The sequence below is a fragment of the Penicillium canescens genome (genome assembly GCF_028828765.1).
Source record: "Penicillium canescens strain IBT 15451 chromosome Unknown utg000003l_segment0_segment0, whole genome shotgun sequence".
NCBI lineage: Eukaryota > Fungi > Ascomycota > Eurotiomycetes > Eurotiales > Aspergillaceae > Penicillium > Penicillium canescens.
In genome coordinates, this window is record NW_026703965.1 from 2,092,273 (window position 1) to 2,119,739 (window position 27,467).

The window sequence follows — 27,467 nt, forward strand, 5'->3', positions numbered from 1 at the left end:
TGAGAATAAGATCCAGAGAGAGTAGAATATCAGCCAAAACAAACAGAATCTCCGACCCATGCAGGGGCTGGATATGTCCTTATACAGAGACAGTGGCGCTAGTCAGGTAGCTCAATGTGGATAGGGTCAAGTTCAAGTGAACATCCCTTGACAGGACTACAACCCTGCCATAAAGAACCCCGAAAATGTTCAGCACCATTCCCCCTTCAGGCTGTAAAGAGGGTCCGTCGTCTAGCACAACCCGAGCTTCAGTTGGACCAGGCACGGGCCAGGGTAATAATAGTGAGAATGTCGCGTCGTCCTTGCATACCAAAGAAAGATGAGAAACCAGCGAGGAACGGACAATCATTGGTTCCAGAGTTCGATCTGTGGTTCTGCAGGAGCCCGTCAACGTGGAAAGGCCCTCATCCGTCACCAAATATCGTCATAGCTAGGTGTCCGGTAGGCTCTAGGAATGAGACAAATGGGATGCGGGAGGTGGCAAAGGAGCCGGGGCGAATCAAGTCCCTTGAGAAGGGCAGTAGGATCGGCCAGAGGGTGTACCAAAGTGGGTCTTCATTGGATGTTGTGTCTCGTTGCAACGGCAATCCATCCCTTCGTCTCGTTGGGGTCTATCCCTTGCAGTCACCTAGCTCATACCAATGTTATTGTCCATATAGAGCTTGGGTATAAATGCTTGAACCAGGCTAGCATTCGTCAGGCTTTCATTCTGGGTGGCGAGAATAAGCTGACAGACCGAATCACTTTGATTGATACAGAGTAGAGGCAAGATGATAGCTCAACTGCTGATATGACTTCTAGGGCTCTACCGCTGACTAAGGATGATAGGTCCAGCTTTCGGCTCTTGCGAGGACGGCCCATTAGCAGATGAAACATTGGCTACATTAGCGTTATTAGCGCTCAATTTGATATCGGAGAAATCTTAGAAGGTTGCATTAGCAGAACCCAAAGTGTCTACCGTAGATACATCACACCTGTACTCCGTATAGATCGTGGTCAAACAGTGCAAACATCCCGTTATCGATTAGAAAAAAAAGCTCGGCTGGAATGAAACTTGAAACTCCCCTACAGCCTCATTCTACAATTTAGAATTCCTCATGCTTTCCGAATCATTTGTGGCGTCGGTGCTGTCATCCGCCAAATCTCCGACAGCCTCGCTTAGAGATGTAGGGATCTGCGTCCACGAATTGCAGCCTTCGTCCATACTGCGATCGACTTTCAAGAAGAGCTCGACCGCGACCAACTGTCTGGCTGTCAGTCCCTCGCATATTTTCACGGCCCAAGCTGACAAAGCTGTGGTGCACGTGTACAGCCGCGAAAAGGGTAACCAAGAGGCCATTGTTCCATTTCCGGAGCGTATTCGCAGCATTGCTGTTGCGGGGGGCAAGTATGGTGATGTCTTGGTACTGGGCACCGAGGGTGGCCGATTGATCCTATGGGAGGTATGTGATCCGATTGATTCACTCCGCCATGCATCATGCATTTGACAGCTTCTTCTAGACATGCACAGGTCGTCAAGTGGCCTCGACAGCTTCCCATCTGCAACCAGTGACCTCACTCGTTGTCGACCCTACGTCCAACTTTATTCTCTCCGGATCGGCTGATGCCAGTGTACATGTCTGGTCCTTGCCTAGCATTCTGTCATTCACAAAGCCCGCTCTTAGCGCCAGTCGTCAACCCACGAACTCGCCTATCCGAACCTTCTCCAACCACCGCGCAGCTATCACTTCCCTTGCTGTAGGACATAGCAATGGCCGGCACAACATTGTGGTTTCAACTGCAAAGGACAACACCGCAATTGCATGGGACTACCAGACTGGCCGTGCGATGAGAACCTTCCTCCTGCCTCTCTCCGCGACATCTGTGGCTCTGGACCCCGTTGACCGCGCATTTTATGTTGGATATGAAGACGGCAGCGTGCAATCAGTAGAATTTTACCGTGGGCAGTCTGTGCAGCATCCTCTTCATGATCCATCTGTGCAATCCACACCCGTGCAGGTATCCGCAGAAGACAGATGGCTTCCTCCTTCAGCCGAGTCCGGCTCGGTTAAGACACTCTCCCTTACATATGACGGCACCACACTACTCTCCGGTCACGATAGCGGCAAGGTGCTATCATGGAACATCGCGCGGCACAAGTATGCATCGTCGGTTGCCGACTACACACACCCGATCACAAACCTTGTTATGCTTCCCCCTGGTGGCATCCCCCACCCTTCATCAGACTTGAAGCGAACCGCGCATACCATCGTCAAGCCGCGCCATGACAATGGACTCTCGGCCCCGACGCATGCCCCTGGAGCCGTGCCAGCAGAGTACATGTTCCACACCCACATTATCGCACCCACTGAATCCCGATCTCGCAAACAAACCCAATTCTCCCAGGCGCTCACCCACGCCTTCTTCCCTGATTCCATGATTGAAGACGGTCTCGCCGAGCTGGCAGCATTCCGCCAGCCCGGTGGCGCAGAGGTCATCCGCGTCTCCTCAAGCACTCCAGTCGCCAGAGAAAGCGCCGAGGACGCCGCAACTCGCGATTCGCAAGTCACCGAACTGGAAAGCGAGGTGTCCATGCTCAAGAAGAAGGTTGCAGTGAATGAGACAGCTCGCCATAGTGCAGACGATGAGGTCGTCAAGTTACGCTCGGATCTTGCTAAACTGCAAGATTACATCAACGAGCTCCATGAGAAGCAGGAGGCTGCCCAGCAAGACAAGGTCGTGCGCCAAGCAAGGAAGCAGGAGCACGCGACTAAGAGACGGGAAGCATGGCTCGCTGCAGAGAAGAAGGGTCGCAATGGTGATGCGGCTATGAAAAAGATGGAGATCGACGATGGCGCTTTGACCAGTGACTCGGATGATCAGATTGATGAATAAAAATTCGGCCTTGGTATTTTGGCATGATTTGCAGGATCGGCGCTGGTGTTTAGTAAATATATCATCTTGGCTTCAGGCAAGTAACAAAGATGCTACGTTCATGTCATGAATGAGTGCAATTCAATCACACAACTTTTTTCTGTACCTCGGACAATAAACATTCAGTCTGGTAGTTGATCAAATATGCGGTCACGAGCCCATCGATGTATATGGATCACTACATCTACATCAACACATATATAACTACTTAGGAGCCCTTCATACTTCCCTACAAATCTACACAGTCAAAGCAAGATAAAATCAATGCCATTGTGCATCAACTATAAACCCATCCCCACCACCTCCACACTCCACGATCCGGGGTAAACAACTCAATAAGTAGCATGACTAGCCCCCTGCTCCAAAACCTCACCCTCATTAACCTCGTGCATAATCTTAACCCCAGAACTCGTCCCAATCCGATGCGCACCCGCCTTCAACATCCTCACAACATCATCAGCAGTCCTCAACCCCCCACTAGCCTTAATCATACAAGGCCGTCCACACATATCAGCCGCCTTGCGCATAAGCGCCACGTGCTGAACAGTAGCACCCCCATGCCACCCAGTACTAGTCTTAATGAAATCCGCCCCAGCCATACAAGCCACAATCGCCGCATCAATCAACTGCTCCTCATCCAACAGCGACGCTTCAAGAATAGCTTTCAACACAATCGGCGAGGGCGCCGCCTTGCGCACGGCCAGGATGTCGTCGTAGACTTCCGTGTACCGGCCTTCTTTCAGTAGTTGGTAGCGGATCACCATGTCCAGTTCGCGAGCGCCGTAGGTTACGGCTTCTTTTGCTTCGCGGACTTTCTCGGCTGTTTCGTGCGTTCCTTCTGGGAAGGCTACCACACATGCTACTACTGTGTTTGAGTCTTTAAGGTGTGCCGCTGCGCGTGCGACGTGCTCGAGTCGTACGCAGACGGAGGCGAAGTCTTGGTCTAGGGCTTCTTGGCAGAGGGTGTCGATTTGGGAGGCGTCGATTGGCGTTGTGAGGAGGGTGTGGTCTATTGTCCGGTTGATTGAAAAGGGTATTGATGGTTGGGAGAGATTTCGTTCTGGGCGGTGTTTCTTCATGTTTGATATCTTTTCCGCCCATTCGGCGTCTGTTGCTGGTATGGCGCTCATTTTGGGTGGTGTCAATGTCAATGGAGTTCACGGGTGTCTATGTTGGAGTGTAACCCACGCAGTAAGTGGGATTTAGTTCACTTTCCCCCTCTTCTAGAAGAGGGGATGTCACGTGTGTACTAAACATCTCATGATGACGCCCCGTGATATCTTGACACGATGAGAGGCGGTGTGGTGAGTGTTTGATGCTCTGTTTACTATACTAAGTAGGTGGTCAATGGACACAACTTCCCGTTACTCATGTATATTTATGGAGTACTCGAGGCAAGGATATGATTCCCCTTTAATCTCCAATGCATTGCAGCAAGCATTGCATATGATAAATGAATCTCCATTTAAGATAACGGTTGTCTAGACCACAATCAACATGAGGCAGCCCTTCCCTCGCACATACATCCCTTCTCATACCCTTCCTAGCATTGATTTTATGCAGCAGTATTGTTGCAAGCCCGTCGATCTATCGACAGCTTCCACACTCTGGTCCGCGAACATCATCCACACGTCCCACACGCCTCGGACCTGATCCCGGACCACCGCCGCCACCACCTCCTCCACCTCCACCTCCTCCAGGTCCATACGAGGAGCTACCTCCCCAGCGGGAACGGGTAGTATATCTGTTGCTTGGACGGTTGATGTTGAATGCAGATTCCTCAGCGGCTTTGTAGGAGTCGAGCTGGATATGGATGGGTTTCATGTCAGCCTAGCCCAATTGCGCGAGAAAGATAGAAGGGAGAAATGAAGCGGAAATAAGCGGGAAATCAAGCGTTGCACAATAGGAACACATACCGCGAGCAGACTAGTGAAGTACAGGCCGAAGAAGAAGTAAATGCTCTCCACGAAGCGAGTGAGCCGCACAGAGATTGGGGGGCTGTGTGTGCACCAGTCAGCGGGTTCTGGTCTGTATTTGTGGAGGAAGGGAAATAGTTACGTCTCGAGGACCTCCCCGTTTGAGAAATAGACGGGCTTTGCGGGTCTGTTCGACATTTTTGAAGGGTGAAGGTGGTTGTCAGAATTGAAGATGCGAATGAGGTGGAGTGATCAGCAAGGCCGGGCCGGGCTCCACTATATATATTGACAGTCGGCCCCTACTCTTTCACGCAGTACGCCAAACCTCTTTTACTACCAGAACATATACTTTACTTTCAAGAATCATGTTTATTTCATTGGGGGTATCTGAATGCTTATCTATTTACATATGCAGCAGCTCCATCGCTGGGAAGTCATAATATCGTGAGTGAAATCACTGCTTCTCTTCTTCCCCTGAGACTGCAACCGCGTCCACTTCGCTGCGCAGCTCATCCAGTCCATGGAATCCTTCCTCAATTACCCATTTTTGGCCTTGAGGATTATGCAATACGTGACAACTGGCTCCAACCACCAGCAAACCGGGTGGTCGCGATCCTGCCTCTTCAAATGCCAAGCAGACATGCTCGAGGGTCGAGCGAATGACGCGCTGGTCTGGGCATGATGCGCGCTCAACAATCGCACAGGGTGTCTCCTTAGGCCAGAGAATGCGCGATTGAGAACCAGCATCATCCGGGAAGGTGGTGAGAGACTCTACGAGAGCAGAGAGTCGGTGGAGAGCCATCAGGAACACCACTGTCTGGGTAGGTACGTAGGTAGGGGGGTTTGGAGCTGCACCCTTTCTGCCAGTTCCCGTGCATACGAGGACCTGGTCGGAGACGCCGCGGTGGGTAGCGGGGATATCAGCGAAGAGAGATGCGCTCATGGCACTGGTGATACCAGGCAACACGACAGGTGAATATCCCTCTTTCCTGAAGAACTCGAACTCTTCTGCTCCACGGCCGTACAGATAAGGGTCTCCTTGCTTCAAGCGAAGGACCTGGCGTCCCTTTTGCAAAGCTGCAAGACCCATCTGCAGGAACTCCTCTTGGGCTTGGTCTGCGTTGCCGGGGAACTTGCGTGCAATGTGCACTTCTGTTCGACGGGGGATCAGATCCAGCACCGGTGCGGGGACGAGCTTGTCTGCGAGGATGATATCGGCCTTGTGGATTGCGTGATACGTGGCGCGCGTGAGCAAGTCTGGATGACCGGGACCCGAGCCAGCGAGAACGATTTTTCCTTTCCTTGAAGGAGTTTCGATGCCATTTGTGTCTTGCACATTCTCCTTTCCAGTCGAATAGGCCTCCAGGATGGCATCCATGTCGGCATCGGTGATAGAGACGAGCTTTCGCAGAGGCCAGTATTCACAGATCTGTGACAACCACCGCATTCTCCTCGTTTTCGCTGCTGCGGCGTCTCCTTCTGTAACCAGAGTGTTGAAAGTGTGGTTTTGACCTGTTGTATCATCGTCTTCTCCCTCATATGTGGCACCACCTGACCCGGCCGCGTTGTCTTCTTCCCACAGCCGCCTGCGCACGGCACCTATTCTGTCAATTGCCGTGCCGAGGTTCTGTGGTAGGAAAGCAGCAATCTCCCTGCGCAGGCGGGATGCAAGCTTGCAGCCACGACCTGAGGTTGTGATTCCAATATGGAGGGGTCCATCCGAGTAGGTGGAGAGTAGGGTGAATGAGCAGAGTTCGGGAGCATCTGACACATTGACAGGGATTCTTAGACGCCGGCAGAGCTTCGAGATGTGGGAGCCTATAAACCAATGAGTATGGGCTGGTTGAGGGTTATACAAGGAGAACATACTCAGCGGGTTATTTCCACCTAAGGTGACAAAGACCAAGTCCACAACGTGGTCGACCTCTTCTCTCCCCAAGGTGGTCAAGTCACTATCTTGGAACTCACGACGCACCCATTGAGCAGAGCCCTTGGAAATTTGCTCAGATAGAGTGTAATGCATGTCCACAGTCTCCGGCGCAATAATGATCGGTTGCGCGCCGACTTCAAGGGCTTTCGCACATCTCGCAGCAGCAAGAGGATTAGAACCCACGATTAAGTGCACTTGCAAGTCGGTATTCCACGCCGCCATCAATGGCGCGGGAGAACCTGTGCTGCATGATGCGTCCTTCATGGTGAAGTATGGTGGGACGAAGCGCGATGCCCCTCCAAATAATTTTTGATAGATAGACGCTTTCGAATTTGCAGTCAAAGGCACACTCCGGATTTAGTTTCGAGTGTGCAAGACTCCCTGGGGACCTTTGGTCTATATAGAATGATCAGAATCACCTTGACTTGCCACACTTCCGCGGAGAAAGAATGAGTAAGAGGCCTGTTGCGATTGGTGATAACGATAAGGACCCTCGATATTGCAAATTCGTTTGGATAAAATGCGATCAAACGAAAGTGTATACAAGTCAAGAATTGTCTCCAGACACACAAATATCATTCCCGGAATGTCTATCAGGTGGCTCAGGTCTATATCCTCTTTTTTTCTATACATCTTCGTGGCTCAATGCGGTTAAAGGCAATTGCGTGCTTGCTTAGGTAATGGACCCAGGGTTTGCCCAGTTGATCGTCTTCACTTCTGCATTGGGCTATTCAGGTGTTTAGCCTGGAGTTTAGTCTCTAAGATTATAGGACGGAGGTTAGAGGTGTCTATCTTCCGTGGATAATAGACGCCTAAGCACATACGACTGGGTGGCATATATGTGCGTATACATCTATCTATATAGCTAAGTGATAATTTACTACCTAACTCCCCTAGAAACAATCATACTTATCATGTTCATATTCTAATTAGCTCCAATTCAACTCAGTTATTAAGGTGATAAGTCAAAAGTGTACTCCGTGTCTATAGAATCTTCGAAAGTGATGTTGGGTCACGTGCACCGGAGCTTCCAGCTCGTAAGGGCGCAACATCGGAGCTACAGCATCACCTCCATCACGTCTGCCATTCCACGAATCTCACTCCGCTCTGCGCACCGAACGAGAACAACATAAATTTCTACCGCTTTTGACTTTGACCTCTTTCGAATCGACCACTAAATCCTCAAAATCGTAATCATGTCCGGCGGCCTCTTGAAGCCCGAGAAGGACTTCACCAAGGATGCCGACAAGCTCATCCCAGAGGCGGAAGGTCTTGCTAAGGTGATTCTGAAAAATGCCATCGTAAAGTCCGATGCTAACGTGTCATTAGACCGATGTCCAGGGAGCGATCGATAAGCTGTTGGGTCTGGAGAAGCAATCGAGACAGGTATGACGCCGAACTCCATCACCTTCACCGCTGCAACACAGGCTAACCGAGACTCTCTTATCCAGGCATCTGATCTTGCCACCACATCGCGACTCCTGATTGCCATTGTTACCATCAGCAAGAATGCCGGCGACTGGAACCTTCTCAACGACCAAGTGCTCCTCCTATCCAAGAAACATGCCCAACTCAAGCAGGCCACAACGAAGATGGTGCAGACGGTGATGGGATTCTTGGAGGAGACACCGAGCATGGAGGTCAAGATGTCTGTGATTGAGACTCTGCGGACAGTGACCGAGGGAAAGGTAGGCTGATGATCCTTTGCGACTGACGGGATTTTTGCTAATGGCCGTCGAAGATCTTCGTTGAAGTAGAGCGAGCCCGCGTCACACGCATCCTTTCGAATATCAAAAAGACCCAAGGAGACCTCAACTCGGCAGCAGACATCCTGTGTGAGCTGCAAGTGGAGACATTTGGATCGATGACGAGACGGGAAAAGACAGAATTCATCTTGGAGCAGGTCTCTTTGTGCATTGAGCGTGGAGACTGGACCCAGGCCCAGATTCTCAGCCGCAAGATCAACAAGCGCTACTTCAACCGCAAGCCCAAGAAGTCCGCCGAGGAAATTGAGAAGCTCAAGAAGGAGGCTGAGGAGAAGGAGAAGACCCGTGGGCCCGATGAGCCTCCTATGGAGGTGGATGACGATGTGACAGATCTCAAGCTTCGTTACTTCGAACAGCAGATCACCTTGGCCAACCATGATTACAACTACCTCGAAGTTTGCAAGAACTATCGGGAAGTTTTGGACACAGAGGCTGTCGAAAACAACCCAGAGCACCTGCGTGCCGTACGTGAACCCACATCTATATTTTTTTTTTTGACATGCACTAACCTGAATATAGTCACTCGCCCGCATTGTCTACTACGTTGTCCTCTCTCCCTACGATAATGAACAGTCCGATCTCCTGCACCGCATCAAGCAAGACTCGCGACTGTCGCAAGTCCCCGAGGAAGCCCGCCTGGTGAAGCTCTTTACCATCCCCGAGCTGATGCGCTGGCCCATGGTTGCCGAGCAGTTTGGCCCTCACCTGTGCAACACCGACGTCTTCGACGCCGAGGCCAAGCAGACCACCGAGAACCAAGCTCACCGGAGGTGGCAAGATCTACGGAAACGGGTCATTGAACACAATGTCCGTGTGGTTGCCAAGTACTACACTCGTATCCAGATGGGCCGCCTGACCCAGCTTTTGGACCTGACTGAGGAAGAGACCGAGAAGTACATCAGCGACCTGGTCACGTCGAAGACCATCTACGCCAAGATCGACCGTCCCGCGCGGTTGGTTAACTTCGCCAAGCCCCGTGATGCTGATGATGTTCTGAACGAGTGGAGCAGCGACATGAAGAGCCTGCTGGGTCTGCTTGAGCGCATTGATCATTTGATCACCAAGGAGGAGATGATGGCCCGTATCCAGCCTACTCGCAGTGACATGGGCAAGGCTCATTGATTGGAAGTGTATCAGATTTGAAGAATGCCACCGCGTGTAATATAATTCGCCGGTAGACGTGAGATATGAAGCCATACATTGACCTTTACCATTTTCCACAGCACGTATATCGTAGCAGTAATAAGACAGTAACAGTCGTCAACTCGTTGACTCGTCAATTGAGGAATCTGGACATCTATACAAATCTAGTCTAATCTAGTATAAATCCCAACCTTCAAAACGGCATATCCATATCATTGACATCCACCTCCTCAACCTTCCCCATCTTAGAATCCTCCTGCCCAACATACTCCCGAATAAACTTAACAGCAGCATCCAAATAAGGCCGCTGACTAGGCAAAAAGTGACCACCAGGATGCCAAACAACCAAACCCTCCTTCTCCGGCTCCCCAACACAAGCCTCAATCAAAGCCCGACTCCTCCCTTCCTCAACAACAGCATCCAGACTCCCAAGCACATGCAAAACCGGCGTCCTAATAGCGGGATCCTCAAAGAACCCACGATATCTCGCCCCAGGCGCCCTGAAACCCGAATAACAAACCGCAAACTTAAGCGGCGGATGCTGAAACCCAGCTCCAGCCCCAAACGACTCAGGGAACGGCATACCCGCCACACCCCCTTCGCCAGTAATCTTCTCAAAATGCTCAAAGCTCGCCTTCCTTCCGGGCTCCAGCAACGCCGCAACCATCGCCGCCAGCGCGGCGCCCTGCGAGAACCCAATCACGCCGTCAAAGGGTCCTTCTTCGGATAGTGTGCGCGCTACTGTGGCGAGCCCTTCCTCAATGCCTGTGTATAAGGGCGGATTGGCGGTGTTGGAGCGGCGCCACCAGCCGTAAGCTTCGATTGAGGAAGTTTCGGTGCTTGTTTCTGAGGGCTCGTAGCCAGGGATGTCGGATGGGAGGAGGCGGAGGGGGCTGTCGGGTAGCTTGTGCTGACATCATGCAGGGGAAAAGCCTTTTGGATGTGTTTTGTTAAAGCGCGGCTTTTGGCGTGGAAGAGGGGGCCTGACTGCGTGTAGCCGTGCAGCATAAGCAGTTTTAGGGGTTGGCGTTGGGTGCTGGGGTTGGGTGCCATTGTTGATAGGGGGTGGTGGATGGAGGGAGTTTTAAGTGGGAGGGTTCTTGGGGAGTGGGAGTGAAGAACCTTGGGTAAGAGGGCTCTTTTATACATTGGGGAGAGATCGGAGAAGGAGTGACTCTTTTTCTATTTTGATAAGAGATAAGCAGGCGGAGTCCGTGAGAGGAAATACTGCCCGAATCAACAAACATTCAAACATCCAAACATCCAAACATCCACTTGTTCATTACTTCACTACCTGCCTTCTTAACACTTGAAATCCCTATCTTGCCCGTCATGTCTGAGCCACTCACAGGTAACAAGAACATCGAGACCCTCGACGCCCAGATGAAGGACTGCCTCAGGTATATTTCCCCTCCCACTGCCCCCACCCCAGACATACGTACCTCCCAATACAAACCACCAACCCCACCATACAAAACCCTGATAATCCTAGCCAAAGACTGATACCATAAACACCCTCTAACAATCACCTAGCACCTTCGAAGCCCACCCCCAATACCCCGGCCATCCAACAATCTTCTTCCTCTACGACTTCATCCGGAACACCCACAACCAACTGAAGGGAGTTGACCCCGCAAAGTTCTACGCCGGCGACAAGGCATCCCGAGACGCTGTGCAGGAGGTCATCGGCCGAAATGGTTTCGCTGCAATGCTTACCGGCGATACTACCGGCAAGCTGGCTATGTTGACTGGCGGGGATCCGGCGAACCCTGCTGATTTTGGTGAGGATATTAAGGCCAAGACAAAGATTATGGCCGGGTTTGACTAGTGCTTTTTCTTATTTCAATACTTCTTGTGCTTTTTTTTTGGGTAAGCATTTTGGGTTGGTCTTCCGTTTTGGGGTGGATGTACATACAATACCCTACACTACCCGTGTCTATTATCCGATCTGTTTGAAACTACCTGAGGGTGTTTCTTCTCTTTTGACTGTGTTATGTATAAGTTATACAACGGAATGTAGATGTGCGTGCACGGACTTTAGTTTATATTCCGTGGGTACAAGCTCTCTGGAAACAGGGACTTTGGCCCTGCCGATGGACAATGCAGCTTACATGTAGCTCACCTGTCAAAAGTACTGAATAGGAGCAGTTTGCTACAACAAGTGTCATTATTCCAGGCTATTCCATCTGCAAATGTACCCTGATGTAATTCTCACCATCAGAAAAGCAGACATGATGTCATGGATAGTTGGTTCCCGAAATGGGAATGTTAGACCTGACGTTTGCTGCAGCGGAAGGTAACACACGATCGGAGGTTGTGTCTCCACAGGATCGATTGTGGTCGCCAAGTCTAGATGGTGAAGGGCGGAGGGTGGCCATAAACTCATACAACTATTACATTGAGCGGAGAAGATAGACCTACATGTAAGACATGACTAAAGTTAACGTTAGCTTACTTGCAAGCAGCGATGATTCTAGACCTCAAATAGGCCTGTGTATCATCGAGGATATCTGTACAGGTAAACTACATAAGAGCGGTTCGAGGTCTACAAACTCGAAGCTACAGGCCATATACTAAGGTGCAACTCTTAAATTGAGTTTAGAACCTTTTTGTACAAGTCGCAGATACATTTAAAACACAAGAAACCAGAAAATCAAAACATCAAATATAGCACAAAGTCAAGCAGAAGAGCCTGGTGCCTTTTTGTGCCAGATATCCGGAACTCCCTGAGCAGAATGCTGTTGCTTTTTTTTTTTTTTTTTGGGTCGAATGCTTTTTGCTGTTGTCGCTGGGAGGGCAGGTCATTCCATCTTCTATCCGTCATCAATGCATAGAAACACAAGAATCCAACGCTGAGATATTAGAATCATCACCGTGAAAAGGCAAAAAGAAAAGAGCAAGGAAACAGTAGGATGAGCAATGGGTCCCAGAGGCCACATTCAAATTTGACTTTCTCAAGGATGCAGGAAGATGTAGATACGAAGGACCATATCACATCATCTGCATCTCCCAAACCAACCCAGTCGAAGAAATTGTAAAGAGAATATTCCATCCATTTTTTTCGTAGGGGCAAGGGTGATATTGAAAAAGGGTAGTTTGGTATGTGACATTTTGAAGCCCGGGACCGGAAGACGGGTTAAAAGAAGTAGGAACTCTCCAAAGCCGGATCAAAAAAAAGAAGAGGTAAGAAGAGGGCAACCCCGGGATTGGTATTTCATCCTAATTTCTCCATGCTAATTCTCTTGACGTTTCAACCGGAACATAACAAGAAAAAAAATTTTCATTCGTTTCTCGTTTACTTGCGGCGGAAAGAGCAGCCCTCGGTCAGACGGGCCTTGCCACCGGTGGGCTGGCAGAGGACGGTCGAGCAACCGGCACAGATGACGACGGTCTGGGCGTGCGAGAAGACGGTGGTGATGGTGAAGCAACCGGGGCACTTGACGTCCATGAAGAAGGAGCGGGGCTGGGGCACAAGGGTCTGTTGGGCGAGTCGAAGAATCAGCCATTTGTTCCGATCATTTTCCATGTTCACATCCGATATCCGATGTCCTGTTGTTTTCCTTCGTCCATTCTGCTCGGAGAGCTTCGATGTCCCAGGTTTCCAGTGCAGGTTTCCATCTCGGTCGGTTTTTCATCTTTCCTCCACATATCGCCTTCGGAGATCGGTTGTTTCATACCTTGAGCTTGTGCTTACGGCCCTCAGCCTGGGGCGTGGGGTTGAGGAGGTCGACCGCGAGAACCTGAGGACAGCAATGTTAGTGGAGATGAAATTTTCGATGATAGTCGCCCCCCCATGTGGATGGAGCTGTTCTCGGAGGTCGAAATCAGGGCGAAAAAAGGGGGACTCACCATCTTGACGAGTGAAAGTCGATCAGCGAGATAGTTGATTAATGGCGCTGATGGCGATGGCCTTGTGTGTAGCGGATGAGGTGGTCTTCCAAGAGAAGTTTGAAGGGATTTGGACCGGGCGTCCCGTTTGGGGGTGGTAGGGTTTGTGCCCGTTTGTGCCCTCGCTTGGTGTCCTCTTTCAGGAAGGCGGCAGGCTTCCCGCCAATCAACGGTGGGGGACATGAGGTAAGCTATCAGGTAAGCGCTGATGTAATCAGGACAGTCGCTGGTTCCCCATGTGGGGACTTCCAGTTTGGGTCTAGTAGTGATTCCGCGACTGGTATGCAGTCACTCGACTCTTCTATAACTCTCTGCAAGTCTCTACAGCTCTCTACGACTCTCTGCATCTGTACAACTGTACAACTCTCTGTCTTTGCAACTGTATTTGCAACGCTCTTTGCAACGCTCTTTACAACCATCTTTGCAGCTCTATCTACAGCTCTCTACAGCTCTAATGACAAAACTCTACAGCTCTTTCTATAAACATCACTTTTCTCACCGGTATGCAGTCGCTCGGCTCTTCTACAACTTTCTGCTGCCTGCGACTTCATCGTCAAGGCTTTTTCCTTGTCTCAGAATCTTCTCCAATCATTTGTTATTTGACCCAGCCGTCCGCATAAATTGTGGGAAAATAGCTCAAGACTTGAAAGCCTCAGACCTGCTATGTCATCCAGTCTAGCGACCTTGGTTGGACTCCAAGGCAACTCTGGATACGGCCCTTCAGAACTACCAACCAGGCAATTCGGAGGACACGACAGTCAACATTTTTTATAAAACGCTTCCCTTTTGATGGTCGAAACAACCTTGTGGAAGATGTTTCTCAGTGCCGAGACGACGGTGCTATCCGACAGCTAGCTGATAGCCTGGGTAGTGGGATACTACGCTTGATGCTACCAAGCATACACACCTTCGACCTCTAGACAGATATACCCGGAATCAGCATAAGCTGCGCCAGAATTGCCTAAGCAGGGGCGACCACAAATGCGTTATTACAAAGTGCTTGGATTCTGACTCTCCCCATACCCCTGAAATAATCCACAGAACATTACAGGCCGTTCAAATCCTTCCTTTTTCCCTTGGAGTCCCCAGAATTGGGCTATTTTTCGATACTTCCCGAGCCTACGTTGGCGTCTCAACATAATGACAGGGGACGTGAACACAGTCGAGGACTGCTAATGATGTACAGGTAGATTGGTCAAGAATTTAGGCCTTTTCACTTCGTGTTCGAGGCAACTCCAACCCCCAACCGGTATCGACTCAAACCTTCCCGTCCTTCACTGAAATCCTTAATGTTCACCTACCGCACGACAACATCGTCACGATGAATAGTGACTATAAGCAATTCGGCCCTCCGAACCCAACATACCTTGCAGTCCATACTGCAATCGGGAACATTCTGCATCTCACCGGCGGCGGTGAAACCATTGAAAAGCTGATGCGCGACATGGGCGATGATAGTGCCTTACTAGCCCACGATGGGATCACTGTGCTCTTCTGTCGGTTAGCAAACTTTCGCGTTTACCACTAGTCGAAATGCAAAATGACGAAGATCCTCTCGTCAAGCCTAGAGCCATAGCCCCCAAAGCCACTATGCCCGGCAATGAGAATACGAATTCCAGATCGTTTACTTCAGACTATCCTTATGAGTGAAGATTATGACAAGAATGACTGAACGTATTATGATGTTACGAAACCTGTATCTCTTAGTTTGGCAGCAATGAAGCACAGTGCAATATTTTCCTGAATTGGCCTGCATTCGGTATCACTCTAGGTAGTCGCGGTCACTCCATTGATCGCTGGTTCCCCGTGAGGATATCCTCATCTGGGACTAGTGCGTATTCCGCGACTGGTATACGCTGGACACTTCTACTGTACAACTCTTTTTACAACACTCTACAGAGTATAAACATATTACTTCTCTCATATTCTATCGCTAAATCGCCACTCGAACCCCGAAACAAAAATTATGTACTGAAAACGTCATTAGCCAGGCATCGTTATCCATGCTTTTCCTCGAGTACTGTTGATACTCGCTTCCACCCCCATAAAGCTATTGATAGTGGGGAGTGAGGTTGAACTAGTTCTGCCCACGTATCTATCACAACACACCAGACTGCACCACACCATCCCCCTACTTAGTCTTCTTCGCCGTACCGTTCTTGTGCTCGGTCTCCTCAGTGAACGGGTACTTGATGGTAAGGCACCAGATATCAATGTAATCACATATCGTAGTGATGACATCGAACTAAAGGAAAGAAGCTCAGCAATAGGTCGCGCATATTCAAGGGAAGGAAACATACCACAAAGCTGCCATAAACACCAACAGCTAGACCCAGACAAGCGAAAACAAAAGCCACTTGTCCCACACCATAGCCAAGCACAGGAGTCTCCCACAACCCAACCAGCGCACCAGCACTATCAAGAACTCCCAGAGCAAGCGGATACAACAACACATTCTGATAAGGGAACCCCGACTGAACGAGATGCCCGACGATCATCCGACCGACAGAGTAAGCATTGACCAGACTAACAAACAGTCCAAAGGGAATGGTATAGTTCTCCAGAATAGCGGGCTGCAGATACAGGTATGCTGGCACAAGCGTCCAGATAACAGCCACGGGCAGCAGACCATACAGCGGGGCAAAGGGGTCCTGGCCGCGCTCGCGACGCACCTGCATTACATGCATGATGCTCGAGCTGGTGGCGAAGAAGAGTACGAAGGCGCCGTAAACTAGGTACCACTGCGTGAAGGGCATTTCGTATAGTGTCGTCGAGAGGAAGCTTGGCTTTGAGATGCCGAATGTTTCCAGCATGGGCTGGTGCCAGAAACTGCCGCCGCCTACGTAGGCTGTGAAGGCGTACACGGTGCAGATCGTCAGGAGGCCTTCGACAGGGCCGGAGATAACGCCTAGGGTTAGGATTTGCGTGTAGAATTCATCCCAGGTTTGGACGTAGAAGGTCATGGTTGCTGTGTTTGTCAGAGAGGATTTACTTGACTGGTATATATCGGACGAGTGGCTTACATCCGAATAATGTGATAAATGTCATCCAGCCCTGGCCGAGGTTCATTACCGATGCGAAGATCAGCACGCCGAGTCCGGTGTTGCATGCGTCGACACCTAGAAATCAAATAGTCAGCCACCCACGACCATTCACAGGATATGGATATGGATATAGATATAGATCCAGCAAAACTTACTGTGATCAAAAAGCTCTCCAAGAGGTCCGCTCTGTCTCGTCCTCCGTCTAAACCCCAATCCGAATCAGTAAAGGGTCCCTCAACAAGCAAGATAATAACATACGCCTGCATGCCATCTACGGCATCGAAGGTCTGGTATAAGAACAAGCCCAGCGCGCAACTGACATAAACCCACGTCGGACAATCCGTGTCGAGATTCGGGTTGTACCACATGACAGTGATGAAATTAAGGACGACGAACATGAATCCAGTGAGGGTGATCTACCACAGAGAAAAGAGATTAGGATCCATGATTCTGATAGTTGGTGCATTGGCTTGGGTTGGACCGGAGATGTGTGTCGCATGGGCAAGACTTACGGCATTGGGTCTTTAATGCGCGAAGCAAAGAGCGGAAATAGGTCAGTCATATGGTGCTTGTATAATTTGATCGGGAAGAGAAGAGAAAAGAAAAGAAAAGAGAAAAGAGAAGGTATTTCGAGCAATGTGCCTGGTCCTTTTCGAGGTACCCAGACCCAGCACCAAGTCCAAGCTCGAGGCCAATTCTCCCAGAAAACGAAACAAATCATTAGGCTAAGAGAGGGAAATACTCACGCCATCTCCATGGGGAAGCATCCGATGACACATTTGTTATAGAACGGCTTGAGGATGTACCGACTAACAGGCGAGTGGTCGACACCAGCGTACTTGTAGTTGCGGAGGTTTGGGAGGTACTTTTGCCGGATGTACACCATTCTCCTGTGATGCGCGTACTAGCTACGCGCTGTTTATTGGGTGTTTGGTTGAGGCGCTCGAGGCATATATTGGGAAGATTGGCGCGTCTTGATGGATCAGGCGCGGTGGTTGCGGGTTGCGGTTGTAGTAGGCGCGCGATTTGCGATGGGATCGGGGATGGGGAAGTTCGACCTCGACTGCTGGTTAATAGGCCACGGTAGGTGTGCTCAGGTGGCGATGGATTGGAGATGTAGACAAAGGCAAAGGGGAGGAAAACAAAGCGGAAAAAAAAGTTGGCGGAAAACTGGGTCTCCGGGGAGATTTGGACTACAGAGATGTTGAAGATCTTAAGGCCACTTGGTCTTGGCTTCGACTCTGTTCTTCTCTTCTTTTCTTTTTTGCTTCTTCTCTTCTTCTTCTGTTTTTTCTTGTTTTGATCTCCTTGGTGTCTTTGGTGTCTGGTTCTCCTTACGAGGTCCAGAGTTCCAGTGAACTTATATTGGCAAGAGTCAATACTGCCTCATGAAAGAGGGGCCTTGTACACGTTACTCGGCAGACACGTGCCCTCAACATTACTTCTGCTATCCAAGCGTTGCCAATGAGATGCCTCATACTGTGCCGAGAGTGCTAAGATCGTCGAGTATACGGGTGGGGTTACCCGACAGCCGGGGGCACGCGTACTCTGTTCCTGAATATTATAGGCTAAAGACCTGAAGACCAAGTTTCCAATGTATGCTTCGTATTCAGTGCTAAGGTACACAATACATAAGATAATGTAGATGATCTCCCCTTGATAAGTATATGGGGCGAGATCTGCCTGACAATCTGCTTCAAGATCCTGAGATCGAATCCCTAGGGAACTTAAGGTCGGGGCGAAAGCGTCAATAGACACTGTTAATTTAGCCGACAGGACTCCAAGGCATCGGAACAAGAATCCGACTCTGCATGGTCTGGATAAGAGGTACTGTTTTGTGTACAGTCTCGGCCCATCCTTCCACACCCCACGACTGCTCACGGCGGATCTTGCGCTCCTCCAAGTTGGCGAATTGCCAAAGGTGGTGGACTGTGTTCAAGTCGCCAATCTGCACAAACCACGCACCGACGCCTTCCATCACCTCGCGACGGGCGGTCAGACCACGACGCCAATGTGTCTCCCACTCCAGCAGGTTGCCCGGGTGCAGGGTGTACGATCGTAGCTCGAACAAACCACCAAGACGGCGGGGTGGGGTTGTAGGCCAGAACGAGAACTCTTGCATAAGGGAGGTCTTCTTGCTCTTGATCAGACTTTTGAGCTTGCGATCGAAATCACGGAACTCGGGGTGTTCCGAGATGTTGTGAAGGGAGGCATGGTAGCCTTCGTAGCGTTGGTATTCCCAGATATGGACTATCCCGCAAAAAGCAAGGTCAGCCAACAAACACCAATTCAGTTGCTTGATCGGAACTTACTAAAGGTATCATTGTCACCGACTTGCGTCCGCCAGCTGCCGACCAAATTGACACGGTTCTCTTCGGTGCCAGCCATGCGTGGATACCACTGGCCCACAAGATCCACATATTCGTCGACCTTATCCGGCTTGACGTCGTGCATGACAATAGAGTGAACATATTTACCGCGGGCCAGCACCTGCGAAAAGGAGCGTTCCACGTCCTCGTCGAAATGCCGGCCTTCCTCGGTACCGTAGATGAGCGATGACAGAGGACCACGTTTCGCTTCAAAATGATGTTCTTCTCCTAAATAGCGGTGCATCGAGAGTGAGCCCATTGCCTTATGATCCAGGGTTTGTGCAGCATCGAAAGAAGATCGAGTTCGATTATTGCTGCTCGCATTGCTCACTTGTGGAGCAGTGGGAGCGGACTCACGGGAAGGGGTAAAGGAGGAGACAGAAGCATTGACGGACTGACTCTCTACCTGTTCTTTTCTCAAGCGAGCCTGTTCCAGGTTCTCGCGGAATTCTTTCTGTCGGCGGAGGAACTCTTCTGTCGAGTCGGCTGTGACATCTCTGATCGAGGGTGATCGGTAGGCAACGGCTGACGTGCTGAAGGGTCGCAACAGCGAGGTTGCTGTGCGGGCTACGCGTGGAGCCAACATGACGAAATACAAATGACGACTCACAAGACAAGCGATGTGGATGTCGACAAGGGGAGGGTTGAAAGTATCAAGGATACAGGAAGATTGAGAGGAAGGAGTAGTGAAGAGAAAGAGTAGTGAAGTGAAGAGGGGAGAGTTGGTAAGGGCAAGGGTAAGGGAGTCAAGAGGAAGGGGGCAATAATCCCGGACAAGTATGCAAATGTACCAGTAATAACTGCCGACAAAGGAGGATAATCCGCTTTTCTCTGTGAATTGATTTGACCTCGAAGTTGAGCAGCTCCAGATTGTGCGGGGAAAGGAGCTTCCCCCAGTCGATCGGGTACTTGGGACGGGCTGTGCTAGTACCTTTTGCCCCAATTACTGCCTGTCGCTCACCAAATTGTGGGTAATGATGACATGGCTGATGTGTACTTGGTACTTGGTACTTGGTTATATAGCTCTTACTAGCTATGATTGGGTCTACTCTAATCCATGACACCTTTGAGACATTGCTCTTGTGATCAATGAATAGCCTGATATTTGCAGTATACGAGTGAATAGCCGTGTGTATCCTCTGTTAGGATACATGGTGAAACGGAGTCTCCACGCACACCACTCCGCGTATAGGCGCTTCAGGTGTAACATACACCACTAGCCAAGTCGAGAACGGCAGTTAGTTCCGGCTAGGGCAAACATTAGGCTAACTACCAAGTTGTAATTACACCCCAGCTATTATAGCTGACTTGTTAGGCTGACCTAGCTGAAGATGATGACGTAGTTCCGGACAACGGCGATCCGGCGATTGGGCAATCAGACACCGCCCGAGTCTCGGCAGATCTTGACTCTTCACCAAGCTTCACTTCTGTAAAGCATCATGGCCGAATCAGTGAACCCTCCATTGTCCTACGAGGCATCTGCGACAACCACTCACCCTCATGTCGCTACTTCCCTCCCATCCGAGGTGATCTCATGCCTCAAGAACTCCCGCTTCGTAAGTGGCACCACCAACAAGAAGATCAAGAAGAACAAACTAACCATGCCCAGCTTCATCTCGCAACATGCGATGACAAAACCCCCATATCTCACTCATGTCCTACACCTATCTTCCCTCGACACCCTACGACCCGCACCCCACCATCATCATGACCACGAACCCCGCATCGCGCAAAACAAACCACCTGCTGTCCAACCCGCGAGTCTCCCTGCTGGTCCACGACTGGGTGTCACATCGGCCCCCGACCCGCGCTACGACCGGTGACCGCGAGGGATCGCCTCCTCCCGCCGCGACCCGGTCGTCTCTGGCCAGCCTGCTGCTCAACTTGAACACGAGTGCACTGTCGAGTATCTCCACTACTATCTGTGGTGAGGCGCGGTTCCTTGAGGCTGGGTCTGATGAGGAGTCTTGGTGTAAGAATCGTCACTTGGAGAATAATACTTTTGAGGAGGAGGAGATCAATCTTTTGGTCAGCAGCAGCGAGATCCTAATGCTAGACGGCCTAGTGTCTCTATTGATACTGATGTGCGGGTTGTTACGGTTCGTGTGACTGAGGGCCGTATTGCTGACTGGAAGGGTGGTGTTCGTGACTGGGTTTTGCTTCCAACTGAGGGCCAGGATGCTGGACTGGTCAATGGGGTTTCCTCATAGTGATTTCGTCATCCACCGGTATCTGATCGACGGCGTGGATTTCACTGGATTTTGTTCTTCGGGCATTTCATGTTGCGAGCTGTTTTATCCCAGAAATTTTTCAACGATTGAATAAGTTATCTAGTTTGGCACGGCCACGAAAATAGCTAGGGTATGGCTTGATCGGATATGTAAAGAAAATACGAATGAAGAACTGCAAGTGAAGAGACCCAACATTAACGAGTTAAATCCAAAATGAATGTTAATTGAATGTTAAGTGTGTACTCGTAGAGAGTAGAGAGACAATCCCAGGTCGACTATGACGGCTATCAAACCTTATCTGACGGAGCCAAAGCTTGCAGCTTCTCCGCAAACCTCCTACTCCTCGGGAAACGCAACCTCCATGCGCTGACACAACTCCCCAACTTAAACCTCAACTTAACCTTCAATTGCAAACCGAAAGCGGAACAAAAGCCAATACAAAACCAAAAACCACAACAAAAATGCGCCTCGCCCACCTCCACCTCCCAAACACAACACCCTTCGCCCGAGTCTCCCACCTCCAACAGACCCTAACAACAAGACTCCTAACGCACAAAAAACTAGCCTCTCCAGGCTCCCTCTCCTCCCAGGCCCCCCTCGATACTACGGACACCCTAGCAAAAAGCCTCCCACCACCCCCAGACCCAACAATAATAACCTTCACCCCAAACCCAGTCTACACAACCGGCCGGCGCGACCTACCCCCCTCAAATACAAGCCCACCCAACAATACAAACAATACACCGCTATCCCTCCCCCCAGCCCTCGAACCAATCCGCTCAATCCTCACCCCGGGGAAAGATGGCACACCCGCACGCGCAGAGTACCACCCAACCCTCCGCGGCGGACAGACTACATATCATGGACCTGGGCAGATGGTCGCATATACGATACTCGATTTGAAGAGGTTGGGTCTGACGCCTAGGTGTCATATTCGCGTTTTGGAGAACAGTGTTATTGATTTGCTTGGTGGGTTTGGGGTTAAAGGGTTTACGACTGAGGATCCGGGGGTTTGGGTTAGGGATACTGCCAATGGGAATGGGGATGCGAAGAAGATTACTGCTGTCGGGGTTCATCTCAGGAGGAACATTAGTAGCTTTGGGATTGGGCTGAATGTTACGCAGGAGCCTATGTGGTTCTTTAGGCAGATTGTTGCTTGTGGATTGGAAGGAAAGGAGGCTACTAGTTTGCAGGGTGTTGGTGTTGGGGATGGGGTGTCTGTCGATGATATTGCGGATGCCTTTGTTATGAAGTTTGTTGAGCGGGTTAATGCTGATTTTGCTTGTGGGGAGAAGGCTTTGGGGGAGAGGATTGACGAGGTCTATCGGGTTCGTGAGGAGGATTTACTTTAGGTTTATTCTGGGCTGGGTTTGGCATGGTATGTGCTGTATGATTACTTTGGATGAGGATAGAAATGATAGAAGGGATGCGTATAGTTCCAGCTATGGAAATATCCTGGTGGCTTTTTTGATGTGCTATTGGTACATCGGTCTGCTGCTTCATGGTTTCATACTCCGCAGACATGGTAATGCCGTGTTGCTGCACAAATTATGTGACTGCGTGGTCCAAAATCATAATTGTATGCATGTCAGAGCCGACGGGAACCTGCATGTCAAGTTGGATTGCTTCAGTGAAGAAGTTGCCGTGTTGCGAACTGTATCACTAGGATATCGATGTACTGTAGAAGTATAGACCAGAAAAGATGACTGCCGTTGAGATACTGCCAGTAGGAAACGAGACTAGGTATGAAGTACCTTCTCACGTTGATTGGCAGCATCGGCACCTGACTTGTATCGCGGTATAGCAAAGGCGGTATGAAGATGGTCAGGGACAAGGGAGCTGTAGAAAAGTAAACAACGATTAAGAAATGCCCAAAAATATACAAATCCAACAAAATTATATTTGAATAATGCTCAGAAAAGACGAGAAACCAACCTCGCTGAAATGCTGTAAAAACCGCATAAGCCTCGAAGAACTATGCAGAGCACCCAAGCTCCATACCACACAGTATATGGAGGGGTGTAGAAGGAAAAGTAAAAATCAATCGCGCGCGTAAGTGAAAGGAAGACTTGAAGCAAGCTCATAACACCAATGCATGGGGGAATCGATAAAAGACGAAAAGTGGGTGAAAAGGGGTTGCGAAGAATATCCAGGTAGTCGTAGATACCAGGCAAGGTGGACAGAAGAATAGAAGAGAAGATGAGGACGGGTTGTTTATGCAAGTCGGGCAGGTTGGCGTCGAATCTCCGTTTAAAGGATAACACATTGCTGGCTAGAGGTTGATTGCCCGGTAGGCTTGACCTCCATGGCGACCTTGGCTGCTTCGTAAAAGCTTTCTCGGATGCCCCTATTTTGGACGGCGGAGCATTCTATAGGAGTTAGCTTGAGTTCCGCGCGTGTTTCACACTGCTAGAGGAGGTGGAAATGGAATGGACTCACCGAGGTATTTCACGGCACCAATTTCCTTTGCCTTAGCTAGGCCCTGATCAAAGGTGATGGCATCGGTATCATTCTGGTCGTCGTCCTTGCGCAGATCACACTTGAGGGCTGTCAGAACCACACGCACGCCGGGGCAATTATCGTTTATTTCGGCGATCCACTTGGAGGATACGTTCTCGAACGAGTCAGGGCTGTCGACCTGTATTCAATCCCATTGTTAGTTTCTCTCTTGTGCAATCGCAGGAACATATTCGCTTACACTGAAGCACAGCATCAGGACATGGGTGTCCTCATAGGAAAGCGCGCGCAGACGGTCGAACTCCTCCTGACCCGCAGTATCCCAGAGAGACAGCTCCACATGCGTTCCATCGACGAAGATATCTAGAGCGCACATAAGTATCGAGCTTAATAACGGTGAATGGAGGGATTCGGAGTAATACCGTGCACGTAGTTCTCTATATTCGCAACGATTAGTTACCTGACACCAAATGGAGTTTGGGGGATGCGCGCATACCAAAGACAGTGGGTTCACTGCGAACAGAAGAGAGGATATTAATAACCTAAATTAAAAGAGCTGGACTAAGAAACACGGCTCTTACTAGACAGTTGGGAAGAATCTAATACGGGGGTTAGCTATGTCATGCCATCAATGCGGGTGAGGGGAAATGCGCACCCTCGAGTAAAGACGTTCAGCGCCGACGTCTTGCCGCAGGCTCCATCGCCTCTATTTACCTGTTAGTTCAATTGTGTGTGGCTTGCAACTTGCGACTTGCGACAAGAAATGGGGGTAACGGACAGCAGCACCATCTTGCGCTGAACGAGTTTCTGACGGCCACACAGCTGCATCTTGGATAGTGGAGGTAAAAGGAAAGGAGACGGGTAAGGGAGAGTCGTGAAGTTGAGTAAGTTGAGTAAGTTGAGCAAGTTGAGTTGAGTAAGTCGAGTCGGGAGCAGATTCCATCGATGACGCCCAGGGATCGGCGAGGGTTCCAAGCCCCCTTCTGGTCCACTTCGTTCTCTGTGTGTACGTAGTTATAGGCTGTGTTAGTACTCCGTATACTGGTATAGGCGATACGAGAATCTGACTCTTGGCTTCCCTTCACTTTGAATCGACTGTCGCATAATAGCCCGATATTTAAGCGCAATCAATATGAGGCATGTTAAGATTGTCAACATACCTAGCCCCTGAGATTGCGATAATTCGGAGAATTCCTCTGTTCTTTATCCTGTATTGGTCCTGTTACTTGGTCTCTTATGCTTAACTTAGTATCTCACTTGTGTTGGCTAAAATAGCCTATAATTTAGACACCTACAATAGCTTCATCTAAGTAAACAATAATCAAGCAACCCAACGGTCAAACAAATGCTGACAATAGATATCTTTGAAATCAATAGAGACACAAAAGACAAACAATAGTAACGGATAACAGAGGACAATAAGCAGTGCAAGTGATTGTTGACTCTCCTAGATAAAAGGCGGAAGCTCGCACCTGGCAGCTTTATCCAAGCTTCTCCAACACCCCACCACTTCGACCCATCCACTCTACTATTCTACCTTCCCTACCTTCTCAGTTGCGATCGCCCAATATGTCGGACGACGATGATTTTATGCAGGACTCTGGTGACGAAGAGTATCTGCCCCTTCTCCCTTCTCCGCTCCGCCTGACCGCGCTAACCGTCGCAGCTATGACTTTGAATATGAAGACGCAGACGATGATGACACCGGCGATATCGGGATCGAGAATAAATATTACAATGCCAAGCAGACCAAGGTCGACAACCCGGAAGAGGCGATCGACGAGTTTCTAGGCATTGCGCCCATGGAACAGGACAAAAGCGAATGGTACTTAGCTTGGCTCATGGCACTGACCGCGGTGACCAGCGCTGACTGAACATAGGGGATTTAAAGGCTTGAAGCAGTCGATCAAGTTGGAATTCAAACTCGGGCGATACAGCGATGTGAGTCTGCCTGGAGAGGTCTGTTGTCCACCTACTGACCGTCCGTAGGCCGTCGAACACTACCGCGAACTCCTCACATATGTCAAGTCCGCTGTGACACGAAATTATTCCGAAAAGTCCATCAATAACATGCTCGACTATATTGAGAAGGGGTCCGACGACGCAGAGGCGTACCAGTGTATGGAGGAATTCTACTCTCTGACCCTCCAATCATTCCAAAACACAAACAACGAGCGCCTATGGCTGAAGACCAACATCAAACTGGCCCGCTTATGGCTGGAGCGCAAGCAATACACTCAGCTGAGCAAGAAGATGCGAGAACTCCATCGGGCATGTCAACATGAGGACGGAACGGACGACACCAGCAAGGGAACATACCTCCTCGAGCTCTACGCCCTGGAGATCCAGATGTTTGCCGAAACAAAGAATAATAAGCGCCTCAAGGCCCTGTATCAACGGGCCCTCCGAGTACGGTCAGCAGTGCCACACCCCAAGATCATGGGAATCATCCGTGAATGCGGAGGCAAGATGCACATGAGCGAAGAGAACTGGAAGGAAGCCCAGAGTGATTTCTTCGAATCCTTCCGCAATTACGACGAAGCAGGATCCATGCAACGAATCCAAGTGCTCAAATATCTGGTCTTGACCACCATGCTGATGAAATCAGACATCAACCCCTTCGATTCCCAAGAGACCAAGCCCTACAAAAATGACCCGCGTATCTCGGCCATGACAGACCTGGTCGATGCATTCCAGCGGGACGACATCCATGCATACGAAGCGGTGTTGAGCAAACATCCCGACGTGCTTGCAGATCCCTTTATCGCCGAGAACATCGATGAAGTCAGCCGCAATATGCGCACCAAGGCCGTTCTCAAATTGATTGCTCCCTACACCCGCTTCTCGCTGCAATTCATCTCTAAACATATCAAAATCTCGGTCTCGGAGGTCCTGGACATCCTGAGTTTCCTGATCCTCGACAAAAAACTCAATGCCAAGATTGACCAGGATAGTGGGACGGTCGTGGTGGAGAGCGCGAGTGACGTGGAGCGACTGCGCGCTGTGGGAGAGTGGAGCTCGGCGCTACGCACTCTCTGGCAAACAGCATTGAACGGTGAGGGATTGCGCGCCGACGATACTGCAACCGGGGGGATGTTTGCTGGGTTTGGAGATGAGGGGATGCGATCGATCGGGCGTCGCAAGGATAGGGCCAAGCAGGCGCTTACGTCCAGAATGGCCTAAGATCAGCCTTGGAATCTTCCACACGTGTGTACCTGCGGTTGAGCCGCGAGAGTACTATTCCCATCCATTCCCATCCTACGAACAATGATTCTACAGACCCGCTATTTAGAGTTGCTCTGACATAAGACGCTAAATTCCGAATCCATGGACTGTCCGTCTTTTCTATACTTTATACAGGGCGGTGTTTAGTCTCACGTAAGGTTGGATACTTAACTCATCTGTTAAACGCCAACCCCAACCTTGGGAAAGCCTAGGCCTTAGCAAACAAAGAAACCCATGTGAACTGGCTTATCTCGATTCAGCTCAGGTACATCGGAGTCTTCTGCCGGCGCATGCCGTGTGGACGCACCGACAACACAGCTGAACATCCTTCTATTGGTTTCTTTCTAACCCGACCTGTCTTTTTGGGAGGCCTGGATGCACAGATCTCGATTTCCTTGAAATGCCGACATGTTCTGTGATACACTCAGCTCATCACAATCACGAAAAGTTAAGAATATCCGAGCACCTGTCGGGTGATAGATGATGTCTACCTACTACCTCGTAGCACTACGTATGCTCCAAAATAGTTATAGCGACCGTGTGTGTGGATATGTGAACATATCAATATTCAGTATTGAATATTCA

The 27,467-nt window shown here is 50.0% G+C and overlaps 16 protein-coding genes across 16 annotated transcripts; 8 read left to right on the plus strand and 8 right to left on the minus strand.

Annotated features, from left to right (window-relative positions):
• Positions 1-1,097: 1,097 nt before the first annotated feature.
• N7446_004232 (putative ribosomal assembly complex component Ipi3) lies at positions 1,098-2,874 on the plus strand (the record flags this gene model as incomplete). The annotated part of the gene is made up of 2 exons (XM_058512981.1): positions 1,098-1,442; positions 1,501-2,874. 2 exons carry the CDS (start codon positions 1,098-1,100, stop codon positions 2,872-2,874), a joined length of 1,719 nt encoding a protein of 572 aa, XP_058374310.1.
• Positions 2,875-3,245: 371 nt separating this feature from the next.
• Positions 3,246-4,043, minus strand: N7446_004233 (2-deoxyribose-5-phosphate aldolase; the record flags this gene model as incomplete). The annotated part of the gene is made up of 1 exon (XM_058512982.1): positions 3,246-4,043. The coding sequence occupies one exon, from the start codon at positions 4,041-4,043 to the stop codon at positions 3,246-3,248; it is 798 nt and encodes a 265-aa protein (XP_058374311.1).
• A 457-nt stretch (positions 4,044-4,500) lies between these two features.
• On the minus strand, positions 4,501-5,027 carry N7446_004234 (uncharacterized protein; the record flags this gene model as incomplete). Its single annotated transcript, XM_058512983.1, has 3 exons — positions 4,501-4,716; positions 4,830-4,911; positions 4,972-5,027. 3 exons carry the CDS (start codon positions 5,025-5,027, stop codon positions 4,501-4,503), a joined length of 354 nt encoding a protein of 117 aa, XP_058374312.1.
• A 256-nt stretch (positions 5,028-5,283) lies between these two features.
• N7446_004235 (putative siroheme synthase) lies at positions 5,284-7,023 on the minus strand (the record flags this gene model as incomplete). Its single annotated transcript, XM_058512984.1, has 2 exons — positions 5,284-6,647; positions 6,699-7,023. 2 exons carry the CDS (start codon positions 7,021-7,023, stop codon positions 5,284-5,286), a joined length of 1,689 nt encoding a protein of 562 aa, XP_058374313.1.
• Positions 7,024-7,955: 932 nt separating this feature from the next.
• On the plus strand, positions 7,956-9,647 carry N7446_004236 (proteasome regulatory particle lid subunit RPN5; the record flags this gene model as incomplete). The annotated part of the gene is made up of 5 exons (XM_058512985.1): positions 7,956-8,039; positions 8,089-8,145; positions 8,211-8,447; positions 8,501-8,989; positions 9,045-9,647. 5 exons carry the CDS (start codon positions 7,956-7,958, stop codon positions 9,645-9,647), a joined length of 1,470 nt encoding a protein of 489 aa, XP_058374314.1.
• Positions 9,648-9,861: 214 nt separating this feature from the next.
• Positions 9,862-10,721, minus strand: N7446_004237 (alpha/beta hydrolase; the record flags this gene model as incomplete). Its single annotated transcript, XM_058512986.1, has 2 exons — positions 9,862-10,561; positions 10,657-10,721. The coding sequence occupies 2 exons, from the start codon at positions 10,719-10,721 to the stop codon at positions 9,862-9,864; spliced, it is 765 nt and encodes a 254-aa protein (XP_058374315.1).
• A 279-nt stretch (positions 10,722-11,000) lies between these two features.
• On the plus strand, positions 11,001-11,496 carry N7446_004238 (uncharacterized protein; the record flags this gene model as incomplete). Its single annotated transcript, XM_058512987.1, has 2 exons — positions 11,001-11,068; positions 11,202-11,496. The coding sequence occupies 2 exons, from the start codon at positions 11,001-11,003 to the stop codon at positions 11,494-11,496; spliced, it is 363 nt and encodes a 120-aa protein (XP_058374316.1).
• A 670-nt stretch (positions 11,497-12,166) lies between these two features.
• Positions 12,167-13,739, minus strand: N7446_004239 (40S ribosomal eS27 domain-containing protein; the record flags this gene model as incomplete). Its single annotated transcript, XM_058512988.1, has 3 exons — positions 12,167-13,146; positions 13,346-13,408; positions 13,518-13,739. The coding sequence occupies 3 exons, from the start codon at positions 13,737-13,739 to the stop codon at positions 12,964-12,966; spliced, it is 468 nt and encodes a 155-aa protein (XP_058374317.1). The 3' UTR covers positions 12,167-12,963.
• Positions 13,740-14,877: 1,138 nt separating this feature from the next.
• Positions 14,878-15,084, plus strand: N7446_004240 (uncharacterized protein; the record flags this gene model as incomplete). The annotated part of the gene is made up of 1 exon (XM_058512989.1): positions 14,878-15,084. The coding sequence occupies one exon, from the start codon at positions 14,878-14,880 to the stop codon at positions 15,082-15,084; it is 207 nt and encodes a 68-aa protein (XP_058374318.1).
• Positions 15,085-15,687: 603 nt separating this feature from the next.
• Positions 15,688-17,486, minus strand: N7446_004241 (aminoalcoholphosphotransferase; the record flags this gene model as incomplete). The annotated part of the gene is made up of 7 exons (XM_058512990.1): positions 15,688-15,801; positions 15,857-16,524; positions 16,580-16,675; positions 16,756-16,802; positions 16,859-17,016; positions 17,113-17,122; positions 17,347-17,486. The coding sequence occupies 7 exons, from the start codon at positions 17,484-17,486 to the stop codon at positions 15,688-15,690; spliced, it is 1,233 nt and encodes a 410-aa protein (XP_058374319.1).
• A 697-nt stretch (positions 17,487-18,183) lies between these two features.
• On the minus strand, positions 18,184-19,812 carry N7446_004242 (NIPSNAP family protein). The gene is made up of 2 exons (XM_058512991.1): positions 18,913-19,812; positions 18,184-18,850 (listed from the first exon to the last, which is right to left on the minus strand). Exons 1-2 carry the CDS (start codon positions 19,553-19,555, stop codon positions 18,366-18,368), a joined length of 1,128 nt encoding a protein of 375 aa, XP_058374320.1. The 5' UTR covers positions 19,556-19,812; the 3' UTR covers positions 18,184-18,365.
• A 484-nt stretch (positions 19,813-20,296) lies between these two features.
• On the plus strand, positions 20,297-20,601 carry N7446_004243 (uncharacterized protein; the record flags this gene model as incomplete). The annotated part of the gene is made up of 2 exons (XM_058512992.1): positions 20,297-20,525; positions 20,579-20,601. Coding segments are annotated over 2 exons (252 nt in total), but the record flags the coding sequence as incomplete, so codon positions are not given.
• Positions 20,602-20,622: 21 nt separating this feature from the next.
• On the plus strand, positions 20,623-21,078 carry N7446_004244 (pyridoxamine 5'-phosphate oxidase family protein; the record flags this gene model as incomplete). Its single annotated transcript, XM_058512993.1, has 1 exon — positions 20,623-21,078. One exon carries the CDS (start codon positions 20,623-20,625, stop codon positions 21,076-21,078), a length of 456 nt encoding a protein of 151 aa, XP_058374322.1.
• Positions 21,079-21,661: 583 nt separating this feature from the next.
• N7446_004245 (lipoyl(octanoyl) transferase LIP2) lies at positions 21,662-22,552 on the plus strand (the record flags this gene model as incomplete). The annotated part of the gene is made up of 1 exon (XM_058512994.1): positions 21,662-22,552. The coding sequence occupies one exon, from the start codon at positions 21,662-21,664 to the stop codon at positions 22,550-22,552; it is 891 nt and encodes a 296-aa protein (XP_058374323.1).
• An 898-nt stretch (positions 22,553-23,450) lies between these two features.
• rho3 (Rho family GTPase RHO3) lies at positions 23,451-24,485 on the minus strand (the record flags this gene model as incomplete). The annotated part of the gene is made up of 8 exons (XM_058512995.1): positions 23,451-23,569; positions 23,640-23,838; positions 23,899-24,020; positions 24,080-24,094; positions 24,154-24,170; positions 24,239-24,256; positions 24,313-24,363; positions 24,436-24,485. The coding sequence occupies 8 exons, from the start codon at positions 24,483-24,485 to the stop codon at positions 23,451-23,453; spliced, it is 591 nt and encodes a 196-aa protein (XP_058374324.1).
• A 741-nt stretch (positions 24,486-25,226) lies between these two features.
• N7446_004247 (uncharacterized protein) lies at positions 25,227-26,840 on the plus strand (the record flags this gene model as incomplete). The annotated part of the gene is made up of 4 exons (XM_058512996.1): positions 25,227-25,270; positions 25,324-25,482; positions 25,538-25,598; positions 25,647-26,840. The coding sequence occupies 4 exons, from the start codon at positions 25,227-25,229 to the stop codon at positions 26,838-26,840; spliced, it is 1,458 nt and encodes a 485-aa protein (XP_058374325.1).
• Between the last annotated feature and the right edge of the window lie 627 nt (positions 26,841-27,467).

Bases quoted from the DNA above. Each gene is read 5' to 3' on its own strand.
- N7446_004242 (XM_058512991.1), bottom strand. From the start codon at position 19,555: ATGTTGGCTCCACGCGTAGCCCGCACAGCAACCTCGCTGTTGCGACCC. The intron at 18,851-18,912 runs GTAAGTTCCGAT...TTTGCGGGATAG, and splicing joins CGGTGACAATGATACCTTTA to TCCATATCTGGGAATACCAA.